The sequence below is a fragment of the Paroedura picta genome, chromosome 10, assembly GCF_049243985.1.
Source record: "Paroedura picta isolate Pp20150507F chromosome 10, Ppicta_v3.0, whole genome shotgun sequence".
Classification (NCBI taxonomy): domain Eukaryota; kingdom Metazoa; phylum Chordata; class Lepidosauria; order Squamata; family Gekkonidae; genus Paroedura; species Paroedura picta.
This window is the reverse complement of record NC_135378.1, coordinates 62,234,944-62,259,573: the sequence shown is the minus strand read 5'-3', so window position 1 is coordinate 62,259,573 and position 24,630 is coordinate 62,234,944. Positions and strand designations below refer to the sequence as shown.

Below are 24,630 nucleotides of genomic sequence, written 5' to 3'. Positions count from 1 at the left end.
TATTGCTTAACAGCAGAGTGGAACAATATCACATATACATTCATATTTATTTATTTAGATTTATATACCGCCATTCCTGGGTGGGCTCATGGCAGTTTACAAGCAATAAAAGAATAAAAACAGAATAAAACCCCATAATTTCCCTTAAAAAAGGCAAAAAAACCACTAACTATCTCATCCCCTCTTCTAGCCAGGGGCCAACCTTCCTGTTATTGTACTGGTGGGAGTGAGGTATCAGATCAATCAGATGAACACGAGGGAATCCCAAATCGAATATAATGTCATGGTTCAACACTCAAAAAAGTTAGGAACTGCCAGATACAGAATTGTACCACATATTTAATACAGTTTTGTCATCTTGTATGAAACTAGGAATCTGAAACAAAATAGCTTGGAATTACGCATTGGAATTGGAATTAAAGAATAAAGTTTAAAGGCACACAAAGGAGAAATCTGAATGTTGCTTAGAGATAGGAGTATAGAAGAAACTCAAGTCCAATTTACTTCAGGAGCTGATCAGTCCTAAATTCTATCGCTTTCTTTGTGATATAGCACACGGCTCTCCAATGTGTGGCACCCATGTGTGCCCTGGCACTCTCTGTTATTTCTTTTTGTGTCTGCTGAGCTTTTCAGAAGATGGGTGGGGCCGTTGTAAGGTAGGACTAGTATGGAAATTGGTAAGGACCTGTGCTTCCCTTAGTCATTGCATGATTCTATCACCCTTCAGACTTCCCTTCTTCCCAGGAAGTTTGATTCCTGTGGCAGCCATTTTGGACTGGCGCTCACCTCTCAAAAATTGACAAAGGTGCACACGGGCTCAAAAACATTGCGGACCCTGATGCAGTAGTTGATCAGAAATGCCCCTTGTGTACCCAAAGCTATTTTGTGCATGAGAGATTTTAAAGTGACATTGAAATTTATCAAAACAATGCTTAGTAAAAAAGGGTTGGATTATTCCACATAAGCTACAGGTCTCTGAGCAAGGCTGCATGAAAGCAATTGTTTCATCTCAGTGCATTACACAGAAGAAAACATTAATGAAATCTCTGGGACTTTCATATAATGGGTGTGATCAGCTTTTTTGCTCAGTCGTAGCCCATTTCTTTCCTTAGCACAACACAAATGGCTTTTGTCCATTTAGATCCCATGATTCCCAACATAGTGTTTTTGCTGTCAGATTGGATCCTTTCCTCTCTTTTTCACCACTGAAAAAGCTTACTAGCTGCAGTTCAGAAGACCCGAGAGCACATGAGGTTCTAGTTGCTTTCTGAAGTGGCAAAAAATATGTAGGAGGAATTTCCATTTTCCAGAGCCAATAATGAATGTTCTGGCAGTGATTTTTCTGGATATCATGTTTAAAATTGGGTTGAAAGTATGAAAGTTTACTCATTGATCCATGCAAACTTACAATTAACTTTGAGTGAGGGGTGGGAGTAGGTTTTCACTTGAATATATCCACTATCAGCTATATTCAAACAATAACCATGTGGGGTTTTTTGTCTTTTAAAAACAGTGCTTTTTTGTGTTTTCAGCTCAGATCAGGAATATAATTAGATGGTCATTAAAAGCTTGTGTGTTGTGAAAATAAGTGTTAGTGTTTTGCTAGATAACAGAATTATTTGATCAAGCTAGATGCGGCAAATTTCTCGTGTAGTAAGCAGTCGCAAAAATTGTTCATAAATGAAATAGAATAAAATTATATGCAGAGAGATGCATGGTGTTTGTGTGTATGTAGCTTTCCTATTCATACACGTACTGTTGTTTTTTTTGTGGTGATTAAAATTATTTTGCTGTGCACGGCAATATACCTTGTTAAATGCAATTACTGCATAAACTGACAATACGCATCCATTTACCCGTGCTTAATTTGAGATCAATCTTTGGCTGATGTTTGCTCACAGCACCTATTTCAAAAGTTAAAGTTGTGGATTTGGAATCTCACACGTTTTCAGAAATCTGAATATTTGCACCTGTCAGTTTGCCAAATTTATAAACTTTTTGAACTATTAAGTTGCCAGTGAGTAATTCCACATAGTCCAGTCTTCTGGATTTCATGGATGTGCTTTTAAGGAACTAGTATGTCATGTTTTACAAATTCAGCACGGTTTTTAATGTTCCTGATACTGCTAATTATTTAACTTAGTTTAATGTAATTAATTATTGATGCTAAATACGTTTCTGCATTTTGAAACTGTTTTTAAAAACTGCAATTTTCTTCTTCTTAGAACGGTGGTGAAATGCAGCATTGCCAAATCACAGGCTCTTTACAGTGCCCAAAGAGGGCTAAAAACAAATAATGCTGCAGTATTCAAAGTAGGTGCTATCAGTATCAACATTCCTCAACATCCAGCTACCCTTCACAGCATGATGGTGCGGAGTTCTCATCAGCTTTCAAAACAGATCTCTGACCTCATCAGACAGCCATCTACAGTGTAAGTATTTGACTTGACATAGGTTGCCATTTGGAGATTTCCTGTAAATTTGCATGGTCATGCCTATATTATGTATTATAATCAGGCAGCTGGGACCCAATGTCTATTGTGTGTCTAATAATTTGTGTTTCTTTGTAATATAAACAGACCGCAGCCTACAAAAGAAGACACTGCAATGCCATTACCTGCAGAAAAGACGCCTACAAGCGTAAACCAGACGCCTATTGAAACCAATGAATTTCCACAGTTGCCTGAGGGCTTGGAGAAGAAGCCCATTGTTCTTAAATTCAGTGCCATGATTGATGGAATTGCTATTGGAGCAGCCCTCTTGCCATCCTTAAAAGCAGAGTACAAGATGGGAAGAATGAGAAGCCATGGAATGACAGGTAACTGTTCCAATGAGCTTCATAGCTCTCTATTTAGGGAATATCACAAATACCATGTCATCATTAAAAGATTCCACTTGTAATATATCACATAATAATTCTACTTGTAATGGGTACATTCATAAGCATTGATGCTTCCAGTCAATTTTCCCACTGCTTTCCTTTGACGACTCCCATCTATGAGCTCTGTGTGTGACATGACAAGGATGCTTGGAGGAGACAGGAAAAAGCACAGATTTTGAAATATTTTAGTTAAGATTTTTTAAAAATTAAATGAGACTAAAGTGCAAATTTTAATTATTCTCAAATATTTATAATGTAACTATCAGTCAATAATTATTGCAGTTTGAAATGCTGCTTATGGTTACAGTCCAGAGCAACTCATGACAAAACTTTCATGAACAGCATTTTGGCTGTTGTCATTTCCTAACAACAGCACTCCAATATTGCTAGGGAATTTCTGTAGAAACTTGAGAGGACAGCAAAAACAATTCATAATGCGCCAGGTCTCGGGGAATGGGCCAGTTTAATGGGAAACCTTCATTAATCCTGCTGGGTGCTTTTTATGTTTTTGCTTATGAGTAAAGAAATATGGATTCCTCATGGTTATGGTTCAATATCTGGGGAACATCATATTAGACATCTTGTTTAATGCAAGAACTAATACTAGTGGCTTTCTTTGGAGAATGTAGGAGGGCAGGACTCCCATTTTTTGTAATTTTGAAAACCTTTTACTATAAGTGTATATTATAATATTAAAAATCCCTTTGCCATACATGTCAGCAGCAATTTTTTAAAAAAGAGCAGCCATGAAGGCATATGAACAGTTCTCAGAATTTCCACCATGTTCACTGTGGTCTACATTTGCTAAAGTTTAACCACTATAACTTTGCCACATATGAATCTTGGTGAAAATTTGGTTGGGGTTTGGGATGAAACATTTCCTCCACACACAGCCAGTTTAACTGAGCTGCTTGAGCATCACTTGCAGAGAGAGAACAGGTAGCTTTGACCCATGAAGCAGAAGATAGGTGGCTATTTCTGTAGTTATTTGTATTGCTAATGTATGATACTAAATTTAGCCATATCTCCTGGTTTTGCAGGTGCACAAACAAGGTTTACATTTGAATTGCCAAATCACAGGTTGCGATTTACTTCTAAAGTCTCTGCCACTGATATGTCTACCATCCCTCCGTCAGCCAGTCTTAACCTTCCTCCTGTAACCATGTCGGGTAAATACATCATGGAGGAGCATGACAGCTATACAGATCAGACATGGAGTATAGATGAGCTACCGACTAAACAGGGTTATTATCTACAGGGAAATTACTTGCGTTGTGTTGCTGAGGTTTGTATTCAAGACTGCCACTATCATGGAAAGTTATTTTATTATACATGAGTTTTAACATTTGTTTCTGCATATAACAGTATTTTTGTTGTGATGCTATAACCATGGTTCTCAGCCTTTTGTATCTAACATTCCAGCAACTGTTCTGTCAAAGAACCTGGGTCCCACCATTCTTTTTCTGAGAAGGAAATTTATATGTTTACAGGCTGTTTGTTATTATATTTATCATTGGGAATGAACAAATTAATAGTTATAGAAATCCTGTGTCAGGTTGATGGTGCACATAATACAGCTTGAAAACCTCTGCTGTATTGTAAGACTGGAGCATACTCTGCTGTTATCATGTAGATCTTTGCACACATTTTTAGTAGAAACTTGACTTAACAAATTTTCAATCTGGTTTACTTGAAGTGGGAAAATGTTTAATGCAGGAATAAATTTGATTCCCCCCCCCCTTTTGTTCTTGAAGCCAGTTTTATCAGGCATTCGTTTATGATAAGCATTATCTTTCTCTGCCAGGTTGGTTCATTTGAACATAATCTTACGACAGACCTTTTGAACCACTTAGTATTTGTACAGAAAGTCTTCATGAAAGAGGTCAATGAAGTGATACAAAAGGTTTCAGGTAAGTGTAATGGCTTTTGAATTTTAGTCAAATTTTACTTTCTAGTAGATAGAACCAGCTTTTCCACTAGTTCTCACACAATTCCCTTCTTTAGTTAGAGCCCCCATACTACATGGCTTTTGTTCATTCAGAGAAGACAGGCACCCCTAGTATCCCTCCCTGAAGAGCTGGGTGAGGGAGGGGCTGAGTGGGAAGAGAGGGGATGAGGGTCTGCCGCCAGGTAAATTTTAACAACTGTGGGGTTTTAATTGTTCAAATTTTTATCTTTGTGGGGTTTTACGATGTGACTGTAACCTGCCATGAGACAGTCTCGAGAGCAGCAGGATATAAATCAAATAAACAAACAAATAATCCTTAACATAGCATTTTAATGGTCTTTTTTTCACAAGCGGGAAAGCTTGCTGAAATTAACCCATTGTTTATGGTTTACATGAAGCAAAAAATAATCAAGTGTGTGCTAGGAAAACCATACTTTCTTGAACTTTCAAATCTGGCTCCTCTTTTATAAGATTGACTTCAGAATAAGAAGCCTTCTTGTTGGATGGATCGTATTTATTTCTTGTATGTCTCAACTTTTCCCCCAATAGGGAACCCAGAGTAGCTTATATTGGTCTCCTGTTCACCATTTTACACTCACACTAACCCTGAAAGATAGGTTAAGCTGAACGTCACCAAGCACGTTTGCATGGCAGACTGGGAATTAAACCACTACACAGCTCATAGGTTTTATCTATAAATAATATGAACATTTGTGATCCTTGGCAAAATTCTGGAAATATACGAAATATCCTTGCAGGAGGGGAGCAACCTATTCCTCTTTGGAATGAGCATGATGGGACAACGGATGGAGAGAAGCCAAAGATTCTCCTCTACTCTTTAAGTCTACAGTTTAAGGTAGTTTTTGTATCTTGTATGTTTACCACAGTATGACTCGGGATACCTTTTCCCCATTTTAAAATCACATTAATAGTTATGCGTTTAATCAGTTTTTGAGCCATAATGAATAGGTTATGCCCTGCATCACGTCTTAGACTACCTCATTCTCAGTAGGAGGGTGCTCCTTGTTCTTTTTTCTGTGTCTATTCTGCTTCTTCATAAATAACAGATCCCTACTGTTCTGCCTTTTTAAGCTTAAGGGTAATCTTAGATTTACTTGCAATTTTAAATAATTGTGTTGTATTCTACTTCATTTTTCAGCCAAAACAATTGGCTTCCAAACACTCGTGTACCTAGTGTATTTGACACCTGGAGGAGATAATTTTTAACACCCCACTCCTACCTCCATAGGGAGCCTGTAAACAAGGAGAGACGTTTCTGTCTTTGAGACATGTACAGGTTGTTGTGAAAGAACAATCTTAGCAAGAGAGGTGAGGAGAAAGGATGAGGGTCTTTTTTGCTTTGCAAGAAACAAGGAGGCGTTTGAGTAACTCTTGGGGCACTCCCTTCTGGGAATCATTTCCTCATCTCATTCCTCAAGCCAGAGATTTCTGCCTCTTTCTTTTACCATTGGCAATACTAGAGCCATGCCAACCCCACCTGGTTTCAGTATGATGAATATCTTGGGGGGTCAAGGTAGCCTTTATTTATTTTATTTATTTGGATTTTTATACTGCCCATTCTTTACGGCTCTGGGCGGTTTACATGGAACATTACATAAATTTACATGGAACATTATAAAAATCTATAAGATTTTCAATAGAACATCACAGCAATCTATCAGTAACAATTACAGCACAGCATGAATAACAACAAAACTGGTGAGATCAAATTGTTCAGTCATGGAAGGATGTCTGGGGGGGGGGACCAGCAGATGTTCCGAGTTGGTCGGCCTCAAGCGAATGCCTGGTGAAGGAACTCCCTTTTGCAGGCCCTGCAGAACTGTGGAAGTTCAGGCAAGGCTCTGATTTCCTCAGGGAGCTTGTTCCACGAGGTGGGGGCCAGGACTGAGAAGGCTCTGGCCTTTGTTGAGGTCTGACGCGCTTCTCTAGGGTCAGGGTTCCACAGCCAATTGGAGGTGGCAGAGCATAAGGCTCTTTTAAGGGGTATGGGCAGGGAGATGGTCTCTCAAATACACTGGGCCCAAACCAAGTATGGCCTTAAAAGTGATTACCAAAACCTTAAGCTTAATCCGGAATTCACCTGGGAGCCAGCCAAGTTGTTGGAGTACCAGCTGGATGTGGGATCTCCATGAAGTTTTAGTGAGAATCTTGGCTGCAGCATTCTGCACCAGTTGTAGTTTCCGGATCAAGGATAAGTGTAGGCCTGCATAGAGCGAGTTGCAAAAGTCCAGTCTAGAGGTGACCATCGCATGGATCACTGTGGCTAGGTGCTCTGGGTCCAGGTAGGGCGCTAGTAGCTTGGCTTGGCGGAGGTGGTAAAATGCCAGCTGCACTACTTTTGTGACCTGGTCTTCCATTGTAAGGGAAGCATCCAGTATCATGCCCAGGTTCCTGGCGGAGTGTGTTGCTGAGAGCTGCACACCGTCCAGGGTGGGCAGATGCGCTTCCTCCTATGGTCCCTTCCTATCCAACCACAGGATCTCTGTCTTTGCAGGGTTGAGCTTCAGACGACTCTGCTTGATCCATTTTGTCACTGCTTCCAGACATCTGGATAAGGGTTCTGGGGGAGAGTCAGGGTGTTCATACATCAGGAGGAAAAGTTGGGTGTCATCTGCATATTGGTGGCAACCCAGCCCAAACCTCCATACCTGCTGAGCCACAGAGCGCATAAAGATGTTAAATAAGATAGGAGAGAGGACTGCTCCTTGTGGGACTCCACATGTGAGCTGGTGCCGGTTAAATACTCTTCTATCGCTACCTTCTGTCCGTGACCTCGGAGGAAGGAAATTAGCCATTTAAGGGCTGTTTCCCATATCCCGGCATCAGCTAGGCAGTGAGCTAAGAGCTCATGATCTACTGCAGGGGTAGTCAAACTGCGGCCCTCCAGATGTCCATGGACTACAATTCCCAGGAGCCCCTGCCAGCAAATGCTGGCAGGGGCTTCTGGGAATTGTAGTCCATGGACATCTGGAGGGCCGCAGTTTGACTACCCCTGAACTACTGTGTCAAACGCTGCTGACAGGTCTAATAACATGAGCAGCGCTGACCAGCCTCGGTCTAGCTGGCATCGGAGGTCATCCGTCAGGGCGACTAGCACTGTCTCTACCCTATGTCCAGGCCGGAAGCCCGACTGAAATGGGTCAAGGGCCAACATTTCCTCCAGGAATGCTGATATTTGGTCCGCAGCAGCCCTTTCAACCAACTTCCCCAGAAACGCTAGATGTGAAACTGGGCTATAGTTGTCAAGGTCCTGCGGAGCCAGAGATGTTTTTTTGAGCAACGGGCCTCTTTTAATCCCTCGGGAATTCTCCTGTTGAGAGGGAGATGTTGATTATTTCCCAGAGGGGGTCTCCTATGCCTATGTCTGTTGTTTTTAGGAGCCACGATGGACATGGGTCTAGTGGTTGGCCTCATTGCTGCTAGCATCCTGTCCATTTTGATGAGAGTCATCTGAAGTGACTCATTGTTCTCTCCAAAGACGGACAAGGGGCCTCTAGTTCACTTACTGTGTCCTAAGTTAGAGAAAGGTCATGGCGAATCCTTGAGATTTTTTCTGCAAAGTGACTTGCAAATTCCTCACAGCTAATGTCCAATTGGCTACTGCTGATTTTGCAAGTTATTTTAGGCAACTACTTTTTCATGAAATCTGCTGAAAGACCAGAAACTTATTGAAAACTTTATTTAAAAAATGTTTGAGAGGCCGTTGAAGCATACCTTGAATAGCCTTTGTTTTTCTTACCAGGGTATCCAGGTGACAGCCACAACACCATCAATGAGGGCTGTAAGATTCGAAACAGGATTGATAGAACTGGAGCTGTCAAATAGAATACAAACAAAAGCAATGCCTGGCAGTAGCAGCTACTTAAAGCTTTTTGGTAAATGCCAGGTGGATTTGAATCTGGCATTAGGGCAAATTGTTAAACATCAAGTAAGTTTACATACTTCGTATGGTTCTCAAAATAAGATTTAAAAGGAGATGACAAAAACAGTTTTGCAAAACACTGTGGAAATGAACAACCACCCTAAATTTTAGTTTGTTTGTATGATGTCAAAGTTGGTCCTTTTTAATGTTGAAGTCTTACGTTTAATATCTCTGGACTATCTTAAGGTTTATGAAGAAGCTGGATCAGACTTCCATCAGGTTGCTTATTTTAAGACTAGAATTGGATTAAGAAATGCCCTCAGAGAGGAAATCAGTGGCTCATCAGATCGTGAAGCTGTGCTCATCACTTTAAACAGACCCATTGTCTTTGCTCAGCCTGTGGCCTTTGATAGAGGTACTGCTAGATGATGTGTCTTTTGTATGAAGATTTATATGCATTCTGAACACCAGTATTTGGGGAGGAAAATGTATTAGTTTGAACTTTATAGAAATCACAATTTCAGGCAATATGCTGCCTTTTTTCTTCAACATACTTTGGGAACTGAAATGCAAATATCTTTCTAGCTCTTCTGGGATAGCATTATTGCTAAAATCAAGGTGAGGTTATACGCACTTATGAGCTAACATTATGCAAAATGTTTTCCCCCCTAAAAAGCTGTGCTTTTCTGGCTGAATTATAAGGCTGCTTATGACAACTGGAATGAACAGAGACTGGCCTTGCATAAAGACATCCATATGGCTACGAAGGAAATAGTTGACATGTTACCTGGAATCCAGCAGACATCTGCTCAGGCATTTGGAACACTCTTTCTTCAGCTAACAGTTAATGATTTAGGAATTTGCCTGCCCATCACAAATGCACCACAGGTATTGAAGAATATATGATTTTATTATTGAAATAACAATTTGTCCACATGCAAAAAATTTTCATAAAACCGTCTCGAAGTTTTAATATTGCATTAACTCTATAATTTGAAATGCCAAACTAATATTTTTATGCTAACAATGTGAACTAAAATACTAATAAACTAACAATTTGCCACAGTTACAGTGGAACTTAAATTTGGGGGTAGAATAGAATTTTGGTTCTAGAAATTCTTCTAACATGCTTGTTAGATACTGTGACAATGAACTTGTCCAAAAACCTACAATACATTAATTTAAACAACAAAATATTTTCCTTAGAGTAGAATTTTATTTACTATTCATTTAATTTATTTGAAAAAAACTCCATCCTGTTCCTCTGCCTGGATGTAATAACTTTAAAAGTATTTTCTTAAACATTTAATTCTCTGTTAATCATTTATATATTACATACCTAATAGTAGCCATGAACAATGTACAACTTCATTTAAGTAGCTACTAATGCTGTTTGGATTTAAAGGGATTATAAAATTACAGATGGAGATTTATAAAGAACTTAATTAATAAGAAACATTTGAGTCCCAGAGACTAGGAAAAAATCTATATGATAAGTTTTATTTGTGCTATTTAATTCAAGAAAGCAGTGGGCAGCATCGTGTCTCTCACTTGCTTCATCTGAAAATATTTTACCTATCATAAATTATACAGCATATATGTCTGTTGTTACTTACATGAATAATTTTTACTCCATAATGAAAATTTCAGGCCAAATGTATATAAACAAGATGTTAAACTCTCAAGGCATCAATAAAATAAATAATACACATATCATTGTTATTATTATTAATTAATAATTATTAAATATTATTAATACACATATTACTCTTCTGGTAATTGCAAAAAACACAATAAGATAAAATGTCTCTATTGATACTGGATAATGTTACCTTGTAACTGGAGGATTTAATGTTAAGATATATTCCTCAAAACAAAGCATAGTGTTTAATAAATGGCACTAAAATTGAACATTGGTAAACTATATTCTTAATGTTGTGGAACTATAAAAAAGTAATTGTCTGTGGCAGCAATCCTGCAATCTAAAAACACTAGAGTAAGCCCAATTGAATAGAAAGGGACTTACTTCCAAAGAGTCCTGTTTAGGACTGCTCCCTATGAGACCTAGTGTGATATAGACTGGAAAACGCCAGTTTGACTGCTGAAAATGCAACAATTAAGATTGTGGTATATAATATATATACTATAAATTGTACTATACAACTCAAGTCAATATTTCAGTGACACAGCATTTTGAGTACAGTACATATCCTGTTATGTTTTAAATCGTTTGAAAGCAGTAACCAAAATATATAAATATAATGCTTTTAATATTGGTACAGATTCAGAGACAGGGGCACAAGATTAATTTTGGGGGACAGAAAGAAACACAGAATAAGTACTATGTAAGTAATAAGTGTCATCTCAATCACAACATCTGGTGAGCTGTATTTCCCCATGTTTACTAGAATGTAGCTGAAAGTAAGTGATTTAGATGTTTCTGATGGTCCCATAAGTTCATGTTGTATTAGAAACTTGTGCTGTGCATGGACCTCTACATATGCTAGTTTGCTTGTTAATGAAGATGTCCGAATAGTTTTATTGTAGTAAAATGATTTGTAAAACTAGATTATGCTACCTGCTATAAAGAAAATAACTCATTAGGAATTGCCTTCTTATTGTTAAAACCCTAAAGATTGAGAAGAATTTTTTCTTGCATCGATTAGGCTTAATTGAAAGTTTGTCCACTATTGTAATGTAAATGGTGCATGAATGTGGGGGATTAATAGCAGGTAGCCCACTGTCAATTAAAGGTTGCCAGTACCTCTTGGGAAAGACAGAACCGTTATTCTACAATGATTTTTGATAAGCCAGTATGGGATGTTTGTGTTTGTGTGTATAGGATGACAGAACTGTAGAAAAACATGATTGACTGAGAAATTAGTACCCCTCATTGTAAATATCTGCATTATAATTCTCTGGTGACTTAAATAAACAGACTTACAGGATACGTTGTGCTTTTTCATTTTATAAACAGTCTAACCACTCAGCTGATTTGGATACGGGCTCTGCTTTAGTCTTGACCATTGAAAGCACTTTAATTACTGCCTGCTCTTCAGAATCTCTGGTTAGCAAAGGACATTTTAAAAACTTCTGTATCCGCTTTGCTGATGGCTTTGAAACAAGCTGGGATGACTGGAAGCCAGAAGTACGAGGAGAACTAGTCATGAATGCTTGTAAGCGCTTCTATTTCTTTTGTTGTTTGTCTTTAAAGTGCTGTGGGGTTGAAACCAATTTGTGGCAACCCTTTAGGGCAGTGGTCCCCAACCTTTCTGAGGTTGGGGACCGGCAGGGCATTGGGGTGCGGCCCGCGGCCCGCGGCTGCGTGGGCCATGCCCCCGCATCGGGCCGCGCCCGCGGGCCGCGCCCACACATCGGGCCGCGCCCTTGCGTCGGGCCGCGCCCCGCGAGCCGCGCCCGCACATCGGCCGTGCCTGCATGGGTGCGGCCCGGCCCCGATTCCCTCTCCCCGCCCTGCCGCAGTAAGAAGCTTCCCGGGCCGCAAGCTTGCGGCCGGGGAAGTTTTTTACTGCGGGGGGGGGCGGGGAGAGGGAGCCGCGGCCCGGCGCCATGGCCTTCAGGTTGGGGACCACTGCTTTAGGGTTTATAAAGCAAGAGACAAACAGAGGTGGTCTGCTGTTATCTGTGTCTGGCCAGTGCTCATCTGAACACTCTAGAATTTGAATTGCACATTCATGTCTGGTGGTGGAAAGTGCTGTCAAGTTACAACTGACTTATAGTGATCCTGCAGGGTTTTCAAGAGATGTTCAGATGTAGTTTGCCATTGCCAGCCTCTGTGTAGCAACTTTCTTGGACTTTCTTGGTGGTCTTCCATCCAAGTACTAACCAGAGCCAACTCTGCTTAACTTCCAGCTAGGGTTATGCGCTCCATTGCGCTTCGGCCGCTTTGGCAAGCACTGAAGACTGAGGCAGCCAGTGGCGCAGAGGGGAGGGGCGATAGTGCTGCGCCACCTGGCATGCCAGCGCCACCCCTCCACGCTGCGATGCTGGCTGCCTCGGGCTTCGGTGCTCGCCAAAGTGCTCTGGAGCAGTGGTCCCCAACCTTTATTAGGCTGGGGACCGGCAGGGCATCGGGCCGCGCCCGCGTGGGCCACGCCCACGCATCGGGTTGCGCCCGCAGGCCACGCCCGCGGGCCGCGCCCGCGGATCGGGTCGCACCCGCGGGCCACGCCCGCGGATCGGGCCGCGTGGGCGCGGCCTGCACGGGTGCGGCCCGGCCCTGATTCCCTCTCCCCGCCCTCCCCACAGTAAGAAGCTTCCCGGGCCGCAAGCTTGCGGCCTGGGAAGTTTTTTACTGCGGTGGGGGGGGGCGGGGAGAGGGAGCTGCGGCCCGGCGCCATGGCCTTCGCGGCCCGGCGCCGGGCCGTGGCCCGCAGGTTGGGGACCACTGCTCTGGAGCCTACAACCCTACTTCCAGCATCTAACAAGATTGGGCTAGCCTGGGCCATCCAGGTCAGGGTACTTTCTTGTTTAGAGAAAAGAAACTGAAAATCTTTTACCTCTGTAGTTTAGTATCAATAAGGAAAAGTGATGTAGAATTTTGCCCCATGCTACAGGGAAATACAATATTAACCAGGAATTCAGAACTAATGTAGAAACGGTTAAAATATCAGTGCTTTCTCCTTAAAGAGAACTTAATAGTGTGTTTTTTCTGAAATATTTGTATAGTTGCACAAGTTTGAGAAGTGTACAATGGTAGATTCACTGTATGCTGGTTCCACTTTTAGGTGTTGTTCCTGATGGTACATATGAGGTTTGTTCAAGGACAACAGGACAGGCAGCTGTAGGTAAGATATTACAAGACTGAATCTGCACTGGCACACGATACAGCTTTTTTCATAACTATATTGGACTTCAAAACTATTTCAGTCTTTGAGTTTGGTTTTCACTTTCCAGTGCTTACATATCATTCCAGTCTAGTCTTTTTAAAAAATATCTGTTGCCTTTTTCTCTTAATGAATGAATAAAGACTGTAAGGTATGTCTTTCAGTGGTATAGATTCTTTCTAGTGCAAGCAGAGTTGCATTAGATGAAGAATTTTCTTCCTGCTTTCTGTGACAGTCCTCAGACACCACAAAAATTGTGAAGGTGTGCAGTTGGAGGAATGGATGAAAATCATGCTTCAAGTGTCTTTTGTAAACTGAAAAAATAGTATCTTGGAGACCGGTCATTGAATTCAACTATTAATGAGAATATCAAATGGGAGAGTTCTGTTAGGCCTTCACCTGAGGCCAGGTGGAATTGGAAGATCTTTCCCTCCTCCAGTGTGCCATTGACCATCTCCCTGGAGCCAGAAAAAGAGTCATGGGGCCGGGGGGCTTTGTCAGGACTGATGGGGGTTGGGAGTTTGGAATGGAGATTGTATTGCTTTATTTTGTAAATTTGATTTGTTGTGAGCCAGCTGTGCTGGAATTGGTGGCATATAAATATAACTGATAAATAAATATTTTATATTTTTATTGTAATCCTACTGGAATTTTTTGTAAGCTAACCTGGAAGCAAACTGCTGGACAGGTGGAATGTGAATGTTTAAATAAATGCATGCCTTTCATTTTAGAGTTCTTTGAATCTCTTGGTGAAGCACGTTACTCCTTTTTTTGTTGTTAAAACAGAAAGTAATAGTGCTGGAACATGGACTCTTAATGTGCTGTGGAAGATGTGTGGCATTGATGTGCACATGGATCCCAACATTGGGAAAAGATTAAATGCTCTGGGAAATACACTTACAACATTGACTGGAGAAGAAGATTTAGATGACATTGCTGACCTTAACTCCGTCAACATGGCTGACTTATCTGATGAAGATGAAGTTGATACCATGTCTCCCACTGTTAGTATGGTTAGTGGACTAATTAATATATCTCAAGGTCATTCTAATATAATTGAAATAGAAGCTAAAACTAGCTGAAGTTTCAGGGGTGAAGACTTGATCAGTTGAACTCACCTCCAAATAAATATACAGTCAGGTTGTTAGTTTTTATTCCATCCCACTGAAGGAATCTGACAATGCAATAGTGACTTTTTTTCCAATCTGGCAAAGGCTAAATAAATCTTAGCCACAGTGATCCATGCAATGGTCACCTCTAGGCTGGATTTCTGCAACTCACTCTACGTGATCCTACCCTTATCCCTGATCCAGAAGCTACAATTGGTCCAGAATGCAGTAGGCAGGGTTCTCATATGAACACTGTGGAGGACCCACATCTGGCCTGTATTCCAACAACTGCACTGGCTGTCAGTTGAAGCCCAAATCAGGCTTAAAGTCTTGGTAATCACCATCAAGGCCATACTTTCTATGCCCCCCAAGAGCATTTTGCTCAGCCAACGTCAACCAGCTGGCAATCCCTGGCCCCAGGGAAGCACATTTGGCCTCAACCAGAACAAGATCATTCTCTATCCTGGTGGAATGAGGTCTCTGAAAATTCCTGTGACCTGTCAGAGTTAGCAGAGTTTGGCAGGGCCTGCAAAATAGAACTCTTTCTCCAGGCATTTGAGGCTAATTGAAACTAGCAATATTTACTGAGCCCCCAGAACTGGAGAGATCAAGATACAAACCAAATTCTTCAAGAAGTTAGCAGTCTTAGGCATTTCATTCTCATGCATACCAAGCCCTTGACTATATTTCATGTGAGCTGATCAGGTAATCAAGATTTGACAGAATGTATAGGGTGATTTTAAAGTTTGTTTATTTATTTATTATATTTATCACCCTCTTCTTACAACTCATGGCAGTTTACATAACACAAGAACATGAACAAAATAAAAACAATAATAGAGACAATAGTAGAGGTGATAGAAATGGCTAAGTAACAACCAATAGTAACAATAACAGCAGTAATCATTGAACGTTAACATATCAACTGTAACTGTAACCCCATAGATCAATGCAGAATTGCTCCTTATTGTATTTAATGGTCATATCTGAATGAGAAGAGGGGTTTTCAAACAATAATTTTTAGTTAATAGGGAGTTAGTAGTTTGAATACGTAGTTCTAGAAGAATTTCAGGAAGCCCAGGTATCTTGGAAATGTTCAAAGGGATAGAATGATCAAATATCTGCAGAATTCCTCAGAGAGGAGCTAGACAATAAGGATAACTGAGACATCAAGGTTTTCTGAATTATTAATCTTGCTATTTATTATCATTTAGAAATCAGATGGTGGTCCACAATGTGGTGATGTACACAAGCTCACTTTTGGGCAGCGGATTGTAAATCACCTGCTGGGTTTGAGCCCCAAAAGCCAACGTTATTCTGTTCCTGTAGAATATCTTTCGGGATCAGCGACAAGTGATGCTACTGATTCTAAATATTCACATTTAAAAGCGGGCAGGTCTTGCTCATGGGGACATGTAGGTAGTTTATCTTTAAGTGACTGATGAAATTAGTGGATCACTGGCAAATCAAGAATGAGTTGGCCTCTTTTGAAAGTGATTTTGCATGCTGCTTTGATTGGTGGTGAAAAATCTGCTCTGCTTTTTTAAAAATAGACACTGTGAACAGAAATGAAAATATATTCTCTCTCTTTTTTAATAGGAGAATGCCGAGTGTAGGAGACAGGGAACAGCTAACAACCAGACTGGAGAGCAGAGAGGAAGAAAGTATGTCAAACGTTTAGTAGATATAAGGGAACTAAATGAACAAGCCAAAGTAATTGATGATCTGAAGTAAGTATGCTTGTTCTTTTTCCTCTCAGAATCTTTCAGTGATCCAGTTTCTTGGCCTTACCTTAATATTGTTGATTATTTTATCTCTCATGTTGAAAGATAATTTTTATTTTGTATCTTTTATTAATGAAAATCCTTAATAAAAATATAGGAGCGAAAATCAGAAAATCATAAGTGTATTGGTGCAAGTTAAGTCCATAAAGTTATTAGGCCAAAAACCGTGCAGTGGTTCTTGGATGCAGTAATCTTCTCGGAAAAGCCCCACTTTGTAGCAAGCAGAGTCTTCTGTAAAATTATGATATTGAGGGAAGGATGCTTCCTATGATTTCAGGCAAGCCATGCTTGATAGGAGCAAAAGTAACACTGCTGTGCTCCCCTCCCATATCCTCGCAGCAAAAGAGCTGCCGCTCCTACAGCTGCAACACCACAGATACTGTAGTTAGTATCTTGTTGCATTCCCTTCACATCCATTTATGATGAGATGCATAAATTGCACTTCTACAGTCAGAAGTGGCACCACAGAAGCCATAGCAGTGCTGCCGCAGTTTCTCTCTGTCCCCTCTCAGGCTTGGAAAATAGCTCAGCAGCAGCCTGGCCAACCTTAGTTCAACTAGAGTCAACTTGTCCTCACATTATGTGGCTTCTCATGGTATACCATATAGAAATTCAAGCAGTGGGCACCATATGGGTGGGTGGCTATTGTCAGCACCCTCCCCACATGGTTGCATTGTAGAATCCTCAGCTCCAAGATTCTGCCTTTGGCCCACCATCTGTAAATTAATATAGAGCTGATTTTATAGATGACTTTATCACTGGGAATATTACTGTTGGGATTTTATTAAGGTTTTTAAAATGGGAGAGCCAGCACTTCTTATATTTGCAACACATTAAGAAAAGGGGACTACCTCTTTTTGACTTTACAGTTTTTCACTTAAGGTAATTGCCTAGAAGACATTCTTGGTGGCCACCAGAAACTGTCTGGCTTATATCCCGAGTAAAAAGATTTATTATAGTAACAAAAGCTTTTTCAAAAGGAAAATGTTCTAAGAAGTTGAACATAGGTCCAATGCAACCCGTTTAGTAGGCAGGGTTACAGTTTTATAATCAAAGCTGTAATTGGTACTTCTGATTACGTGCTAAGAATTTCCATTACTTTAATTGCTCTCAGGAAGTTGGGTGCAAGTGAAGGAACCATAAACCAAGAGATTCAACGTTATCAGCAGCTGGAGTCAGTAGCTGTAAATGACATCCGTCGAGATGTCCGTAAAAAACTGCGCAGGTCAAGTATGAGGGTGAGCAGTGTTTAAAGATCCTTCTTGCACTTGGACATTCTTTGAAAGAACTATGTACTACTCCTTTCATGTTTGTTCTTTTTCACAATACTAAAAAGCAGGCATCTCTGCCCAGAAAAACCTGAAGACTAGGGCAAATAAAAGTATGTTGGCTTGGGGTGGAAAGGAGCAAAGGAAGAAGGAAAAGGAGAGAGGTTACGGGGGCTTTCAATAGAAGGAAAAAGGAAATAGTGGGGGGAAGGTAAAATGATATGCCCCTCCTTGCATATTATGGGTATATTGGTACTATACTATTGAAGAGTTCAGTGTTAAAGGGTTCAATTCTGTATCCAAATATGCTACTTCTATATGAGACTGTTTCTGCCCAAATCATGTACTGTATTATCTTTATTACACAATTTGTGCTTTTTATTTATCTCTCATATGCATTTTTAAGGTATCGCAAAAGCAAGGTTAAGCTCATTTAGGCCCCAGTAGAGCATACTTAACAATTTTTGGATTTTCCAGTCAATTATAATATTTGTTTCTTGGTGCAAAGTGTTCTACATAATGTATATTTCTAAACTGTCAAAGTATATAAGAATTTCATTGAAATGTAATATACAATTAATGTATGTATGTGTTTAGGCCGCATCACTAAAAGATAAATGGGGACTAGGTTACAAACCTAGCTATAATCGCTCAAAAAGCATCACAACGTCTGGAAGACCACCTCTGAAAAGAATGGACAGGACAAGGTAAAGTTACTTGTAGAAAATCAATGCTTACATTTGTGAATAAACAAAAAAAATTGACCCAAAACCCCTCATTTAATTTTTTCCATTATGAATTAATGTTAACTTAAGGAAGTAGTGCTGGAATTATAGATAACAGTAGAATAACTTATTCTCCCCACATCATGGATGAACCCAGTGTCTGGATGGGGGTTGGGCTTTTTCCCACAGTTGTGTCATTTATTATATTGTCTGGATGGGGGTTGGGCTTTTGCTTAGAACTCAGTGGCAGCCATTGAGAATCCTGTTCCTTAGTTTGATCCCACAGACATGATGTGCTAACAGTGATGCCTTCCCCTGATCCAAGAGACTGTTCAGTGGAGGAACTGTGCATGAAATGGATTTTGGGAATTCAGTTCCCTATCTGCATAGTCCCGGTTCTTGACCTGCATAACTCCATGTTCCATTTTTTGGTGTGACTATAATGTAATGAATTTCCGATGTCTTTATCAGTAAGTTTATGGTCTAAGGTTTTGTCATTGTACTTTATTTAATCTTCTAACTGTAATACATTTTATCCATTTGTTATTATCAACTCTTAGATCTTATTTATCTCATTTATTTATTATTTATAACCGTTTTTTCTCCCTATTGTCCTCTGTGATATCCTCAGATATCAACTCTGTGAGGGATGGCACAATAATGAAATAGTCATGAAGAATGTTTATTCCCATATTAGTATATGGATGATATAGAAAGATTATATCTTTATATTGATAAATATAATATATACTTTTGGTTTTATTTTGCTGATCACTAGTACACGTCTTGGAGAGAGTGAAGAACTTCCAGAAATACGTGTAGATGGTGCATCTCCTGGACCCAGAGTAACTTTTAATATACAGGACACAGTAAGGCAATCTCAATATATTATTTTTAATTTCATTAAATATCATGCCGAAATACAAACTAGACACAAGAGATTTGTGGCTAGGAAATGTGTCTTCTGATAATTGAGTATGCTAGGAGAGTAGCATTTTCTTTTCTTAGCAAATTTGCAAGTTTAGAAAATCTAAATTAATTCTGATTGATGTTGCACACTCAATCTTCATTCTAGTGAGTCTGAGGAAGAGTGAATGCACTTGAAAGCTTGAATAAATATTTGTTGGTCTTAAAGGTGCTATTGGACTCAACTTTTAATCTTCTAGTAACTGATGGGTGACAAATACACACATAAATGAACGTGCACACACGTGTGTGTATATGTGTGTAATATACATACACAATCCTACATATATGTGCATGCTGTCCATACAATTCATTTCAGTCTTGTGTAGTGTTGTAGTAATTAACAAATATGTAGTCAAATATAGCCATTTTACTGTTTATTAATGAAGTTTAATTTTAGATCACTTTTTTCCCCGTAGATGTATCCGTTTCTTTTCTAGAGTTGTTATAATTTGTTTTCTTTTTTGCTTTTAATTAAGTTGAATAAAACAGTTTTGGGGATTATACAACAGTCCAGCTGTCCAGGGGAAGGGTATTTTCAGGTACTTTAAAAATCACCAAGTGTACTAATTAATTGCATGGAAAATCTGCTACATTGATCATCTCTCTTTGCCAAGCAGAATGTATCATAATACATATAGGCAGAAAACTTGCAATATGGCATAATCCAGTATCTTCTTTTCCTGATCTTGTCTCCAAGGGCACAATATTGTCTGATGGATTGTTAGATAAATTTTGATATTTTTGGACTCCAAAATGCTGTTCGCCATTCTAGTTATAGACTGACATACAGACAGGCAGCAAAGAGATGCACTGGAAACATTTATTGTTTGAAGCCAAATTGTGTATCAGTGGTATGATCCAATCATTTTAGTTAATATGTGTTATTTCTCATTAGAAAGTTTCCAGCTATCTATATTAACAAAGGATTTTGATATTCATAAAATTATATGATAAATGGATACAAATTCAGATTGGGACTCCACACCACCTATACATTAACATTAATTATGTTTGGTGTAAAAGCCTAAAGTTGTCTTGTCCTCATAGAACACCTGTTGCATACTCTTAAAGCAATGCTGCTTGAACTCTGAATGTGTAGATTTTTTCAGTGTCCTATAATTTTGGACAGCAGTGTCCTAAAATTCTCAATATTCTGCTATTGATTTAGTATTTGATAAGCGAGTACATTCTGTTCCAACATTGTGCATGCCCTTTCATTCACTAACAACTTCTATTCATTTCTCTCATTTACAGGCCACCTTAGGATATCTTGCTCTTCTATAGCTTTGCTTTTATAATCAATTTTTATACTAGTATGTCAGTCTATGCTTTATGTTATCACATGTTTGCTCATTTCTCCTCCTGGGGTGTGTAATCCAGCTTATTCACTCATTGATTTATAAAGCATAATTCATTGCGTAATATGGCTCATTTGCCCTGTCCAAAATATGACTCTGAAGATTATTTGCTTTGCCTTTAAGACATCTGATGATGTCTTCTGGTAGAAGCATCAACTATAACCTCAGTGTCTTTTTTTCTCTTTATAATCAGTTTCCTGAGGAGTCAGAAACGGATCTTTTGTCAGTAACCATTGATGGTCCATCCCATTATTCATCCACTAGTGAAGGATCATGCTCAGTATTCAATTCACCCAAAACTCCAGCTGTCTTCTCACCAAGCATTCCCTTCCAGCCTGAAGAAGGAAGACGAGACGAAAGTTTGTCTTCAACAAGTGAGGATTCTGAAAAAGACGATGACCATGAGAGAGAGAAGCCTTATTTTTACCGAAAGGCACAGTGAGTATATTCTTAAGAATAAAAGAATAAAATGCTTGTTACTAGAGTAAACTTTACAGCTTTTTATTTAAGACAAGTGCCTGTAACGAAAGAAGTCTTCTGTGTAAAATCTTCAGTGTTAATTCTTGACTGGTTAGCATTCTAGAATGGTGAGGAGTGAAAATAGAGAGCAAAATAATGGCTCTTTTCAGTTTGTTTAACAGTGTGTAAGGGATAAATACACTAAACATGATCCTATTGATGCATTAAATTGTGATCTCTTTTGGAAAGGACAACACCTGGATTTTCACCCCCAGAACATGCATAGTGAATATCAAGGCTACAAAATCCATGCAGAGTCCCTTGCAGAAGATCAGGAGGATTGTGTGTAGCATGTTCTGCATGCATGATCATGGAATAACTGCTTTTCCTTCTAGGCTATGTATTTGACATAAAATGATTTATTACATGCATTCAGGGATATTGTTCTTAATTTTAAAACGTTTTGAATAGAGGGGTATGAAATGTCCTTTAAACATTTTGAGCTCCTTGAATACAAATATACAGTTACATTGAATTTGCTCATCAATTCATAATTTTTATTTTCATTTGTATGTTTGTAAAATGAATTCACAAAAACACTTTGATCAGGCTGAGGCAACAGGAAATTATCACTGTTTATTGCTACTTGGAGGCATGTGATACTTTATCAGAGCTACCCCCCCCCCCCCCCGAGATCTTTGGTAGGCTTATGCAGTCTTTGTGGTATTATGAAATGCTATCTGAGACAAGCAAATTTATTTTGTCAAACATTTAAATATTTCTTTGCTTTCTGCAGGCCTCTTTCTCGTAAGAAAGCAACAGGTTTTGCTGCTGTACACCAACTGTTTACTGAACGGTGGCCAACAACTCCAGCCAACAGAAGTGTGACTGGCACAACTACAGAGAGGAATATCGACTTTGAGCTTGACGTTAGAGTTGAAATTGACTGTGGGAAATGTGTTCTTCATCCAACAACACTTCAGCAAGAACATGACGACATAAGCTTAAGGAGGTAGAAACTTTAAAGTCTCAAAATTGGCAATGTCTAGCATATCCAGGGGTTTCCTGTGGGAAATGTAGAAGTGTAGCATGATCCTCTTTTGTATGCATAGCATGTGACCCTACAATACAGCTCCGCAATTTTGGCCTCTGTGCATCATGCAGATGGGCTTTGCGCCTACACAGAGGAAGAATTTATAAAGTCCTAGTACTAGGATTTTGGAAGTAGTCTTTGCCCTTCAGAAATTCAGCTTCAAATTATGTATGCCCTGAGGAGTTGTTACTTTACTGTTTATTGACAGTGCTCCAGGGTAAAAAGGCATCTGTTGTGGGAAAGGTAGGTGGATCATGTGAACACACAGGTGACCACTTGAAGAACAACAGTTGCAGGCAAACAGCCTGTTTTTACTATTTTGTGGACTATGCATCATACTGAAGGGTATAGATTAGTAAACTGACCTACCTGGAGCCAGGAATAGGTGCATCCCTTGAATAGCATTTCAGGGCTGCATATTGAAATGAAACATCTGCTCTAGTATGTGCATCAAGGAGGTGGTGTTAGACAAACATCAATGGCTGTGTCCATGTGGCTGGTAATGGAGCACCTCTGGGAAAAGCTGCTGCTGCTGCTTCCATCACTCTGATGGAATTGCCCTTGACATGAAAACATTGAGTGAGGTAATCTGCAGGTTTGGAAAGGGTGGTCATCAGACTGTTGATGACAATTAACTCTGTTACTTGTTACCGCACGATGAGACAGTGGATGTTCTGGTGTCTGGATGCAGTATGGGATGCATGCAGTTGAATAAATTGACTGCTCAGTCTTTAAAAAGCGAACTGACTGCCAATTTACTCTTGGGCACATTTTAAAGTGTTCATAATTTCCTTAAAAGACCAAATGGTCTGGGGCCCGTTATTTAAGAGATTGCTTGTTCCATAGGTACCCACTCAACAACTTTGATCTTTTTGGGAGGTCCTGTTACGTATGTCCCAAGAAATAAATTAGATGGTCGCTAGACTGTACTGTCAAGACAAGTCAGCTGTTGTACAGTTAACTGCTATAGCCTGTTTTAGATTATGATGATGATGATTCAATTTCTTTCCCACCACTCCCTAACCGGCTGGTGGCGGATCACAATGTCTTAAAAAAACTCATTAAAACTCCCATTAAAAGACTTCAGATACCCCCAACATGGCAGAAAAATCCTATTCCCGCCCCCACTACTAAAGATGTAGATTATGTCTCCTAAAGCAGGTGGCCTTTGTCCCTATGTATTCCTGTCACTAGCTCTCAGATTCTCGGGAGCTATTAGTATGAATTAAACACAGGAATGCACATGATATTGCTTTGTACGGAATCAGTTGGTCCATCAGGGTCAGTATTGTCTGCTCAGACTGGCAGTGAGTCTCCAGGGTCTTGGGTGATGATCTTTCAAATCACCCAAACTTTATTCTTTTAGCTAGAGATGCCAAAGATTGAACCTGGGACCTTGTGAATGTTTTACCACTGAGGGAATATTTTATAATACAGGTTGCAGACTGCAAGAAATGGGAATGAATGGTAAAAAAAAGTATGGACACTGACTAGATGTATAGGAGTATATTTTAATACCTCTCATTTTACACTTCAGAAATGACATAATGCCATACAATGTCCTATTGGACACTACTGTGCACTGTTCCTTATTTACAGGAGTTATGATCGGAGTTCTAGAAGTTTAGACCAAGAGTCTCCTTCAAAAAAGAAGAAATTTCAAACTAACTATGCATCCACTACTCACTTGCTGGCTGGAAAGAAAGTGCCATCATCTCTGCAGACAAAGTCTACTGACTTGGAGACAACAGTATTTTACATTCCTGGTGTGGACGTAAAGGTAAAGTAGAAGAAGGCTGGGTAACACTGGGCTCCACTTTGTGAGGGCAGCATAAGCCCAGTATGGGGCAGCATAAGCCCAGCTTTCAGTCCCTCACCTGCTTCCTTCATGAGATGCTATTGCAAAGCCCAGCTTCCTGTACTTGGGTAGAAAGGGTTCTAATAGTAGGGTGGGTAGTGTATCAGCCGAATTCCTATCTGCTCACCAACTATTAAAATCCTCATGCTACGTCTAAATGTATTAATTCTGCATATGGTTATGATTAAATGTGTGGCTTTTCTAGTATGTGTTCACTTTTGCAGTTTAATAGAGTAACCTTGTTGTCAAATGAAGTACGGAAACAACAGCCGGTTGAAAAAAAATGCTAGGCTAGGTTGACATTGGGACGGTCATGTTCTTAACTTGGGTTCAGGCCATGAGAATTGAAAACATGTATCTAATATTAGATACATGATCAAAACAAAACCCTTGATGCGACTAGCATTCCATTCTGTTAAAATAACAGTACACTGAGAAGATGCCCTGG

The 24,630-nt window shown here is 39.7% G+C and overlaps 1 protein-coding gene across 22 annotated transcripts in view; it reads left to right on the top strand.

Annotated features, from left to right (window-relative positions):
* The window catches only part of BLTP1 (bridge-like lipid transfer protein family member 1), a 156,844-nt gene that overhangs the window by 102,488 nt on the left and 29,726 nt on the right, over positions 1-24,630 (top strand). For 6 of the 22 annotated variants that reach the window (XM_077300385.1, XM_077300388.1, XM_077300379.1 and 3 more), the window contains 21 exons: positions 2,226-2,432; positions 2,580-2,818; positions 3,922-4,166; positions 4,686-4,791; positions 5,588-5,685; positions 8,593-8,778; positions 8,959-9,127; positions 9,389-9,600; positions 10,995-11,057; positions 11,690-11,888; positions 13,461-13,520; positions 14,346-14,572; positions 15,883-16,083; positions 16,268-16,398; positions 17,567-17,690; positions 18,318-18,427; positions 19,224-19,314; positions 19,891-19,953; positions 20,966-21,210; positions 22,028-22,243; positions 23,924-24,104. In XM_077300385.1, coding sequence (XP_077156500.1) covers positions 2,226-2,432; positions 2,580-2,818; positions 3,922-4,166; positions 4,686-4,791; positions 5,588-5,685; positions 8,593-8,778; positions 8,959-9,127; positions 9,389-9,600; positions 10,995-11,057; positions 11,690-11,888; positions 13,461-13,520; positions 14,346-14,572; positions 15,883-16,083; positions 16,268-16,398; positions 17,567-17,690; positions 18,318-18,427; positions 19,224-19,314; positions 19,891-19,953; positions 20,966-21,210; positions 22,028-22,243; positions 23,924-24,104 — 3,373 coding nt within the window. The remainder of the gene's footprint in view (positions 1-2,225; positions 2,433-2,579; positions 2,819-3,921; positions 4,167-4,685; positions 4,792-5,587; positions 5,686-8,592; positions 8,779-8,958; positions 9,128-9,388; positions 9,601-10,994; positions 11,058-11,689; positions 11,889-13,460; positions 13,521-14,345; positions 14,573-15,882; positions 16,084-16,267; positions 16,399-17,566; positions 17,691-18,317; positions 18,428-19,223; positions 19,315-19,890; positions 19,954-20,965; positions 21,211-22,027; positions 22,244-23,923; positions 24,105-24,630) is intronic. The other 16 variants (XM_077300401.1, XM_077300400.1, XM_077300398.1 and 13 more) reach the window with 10 other exon arrangements.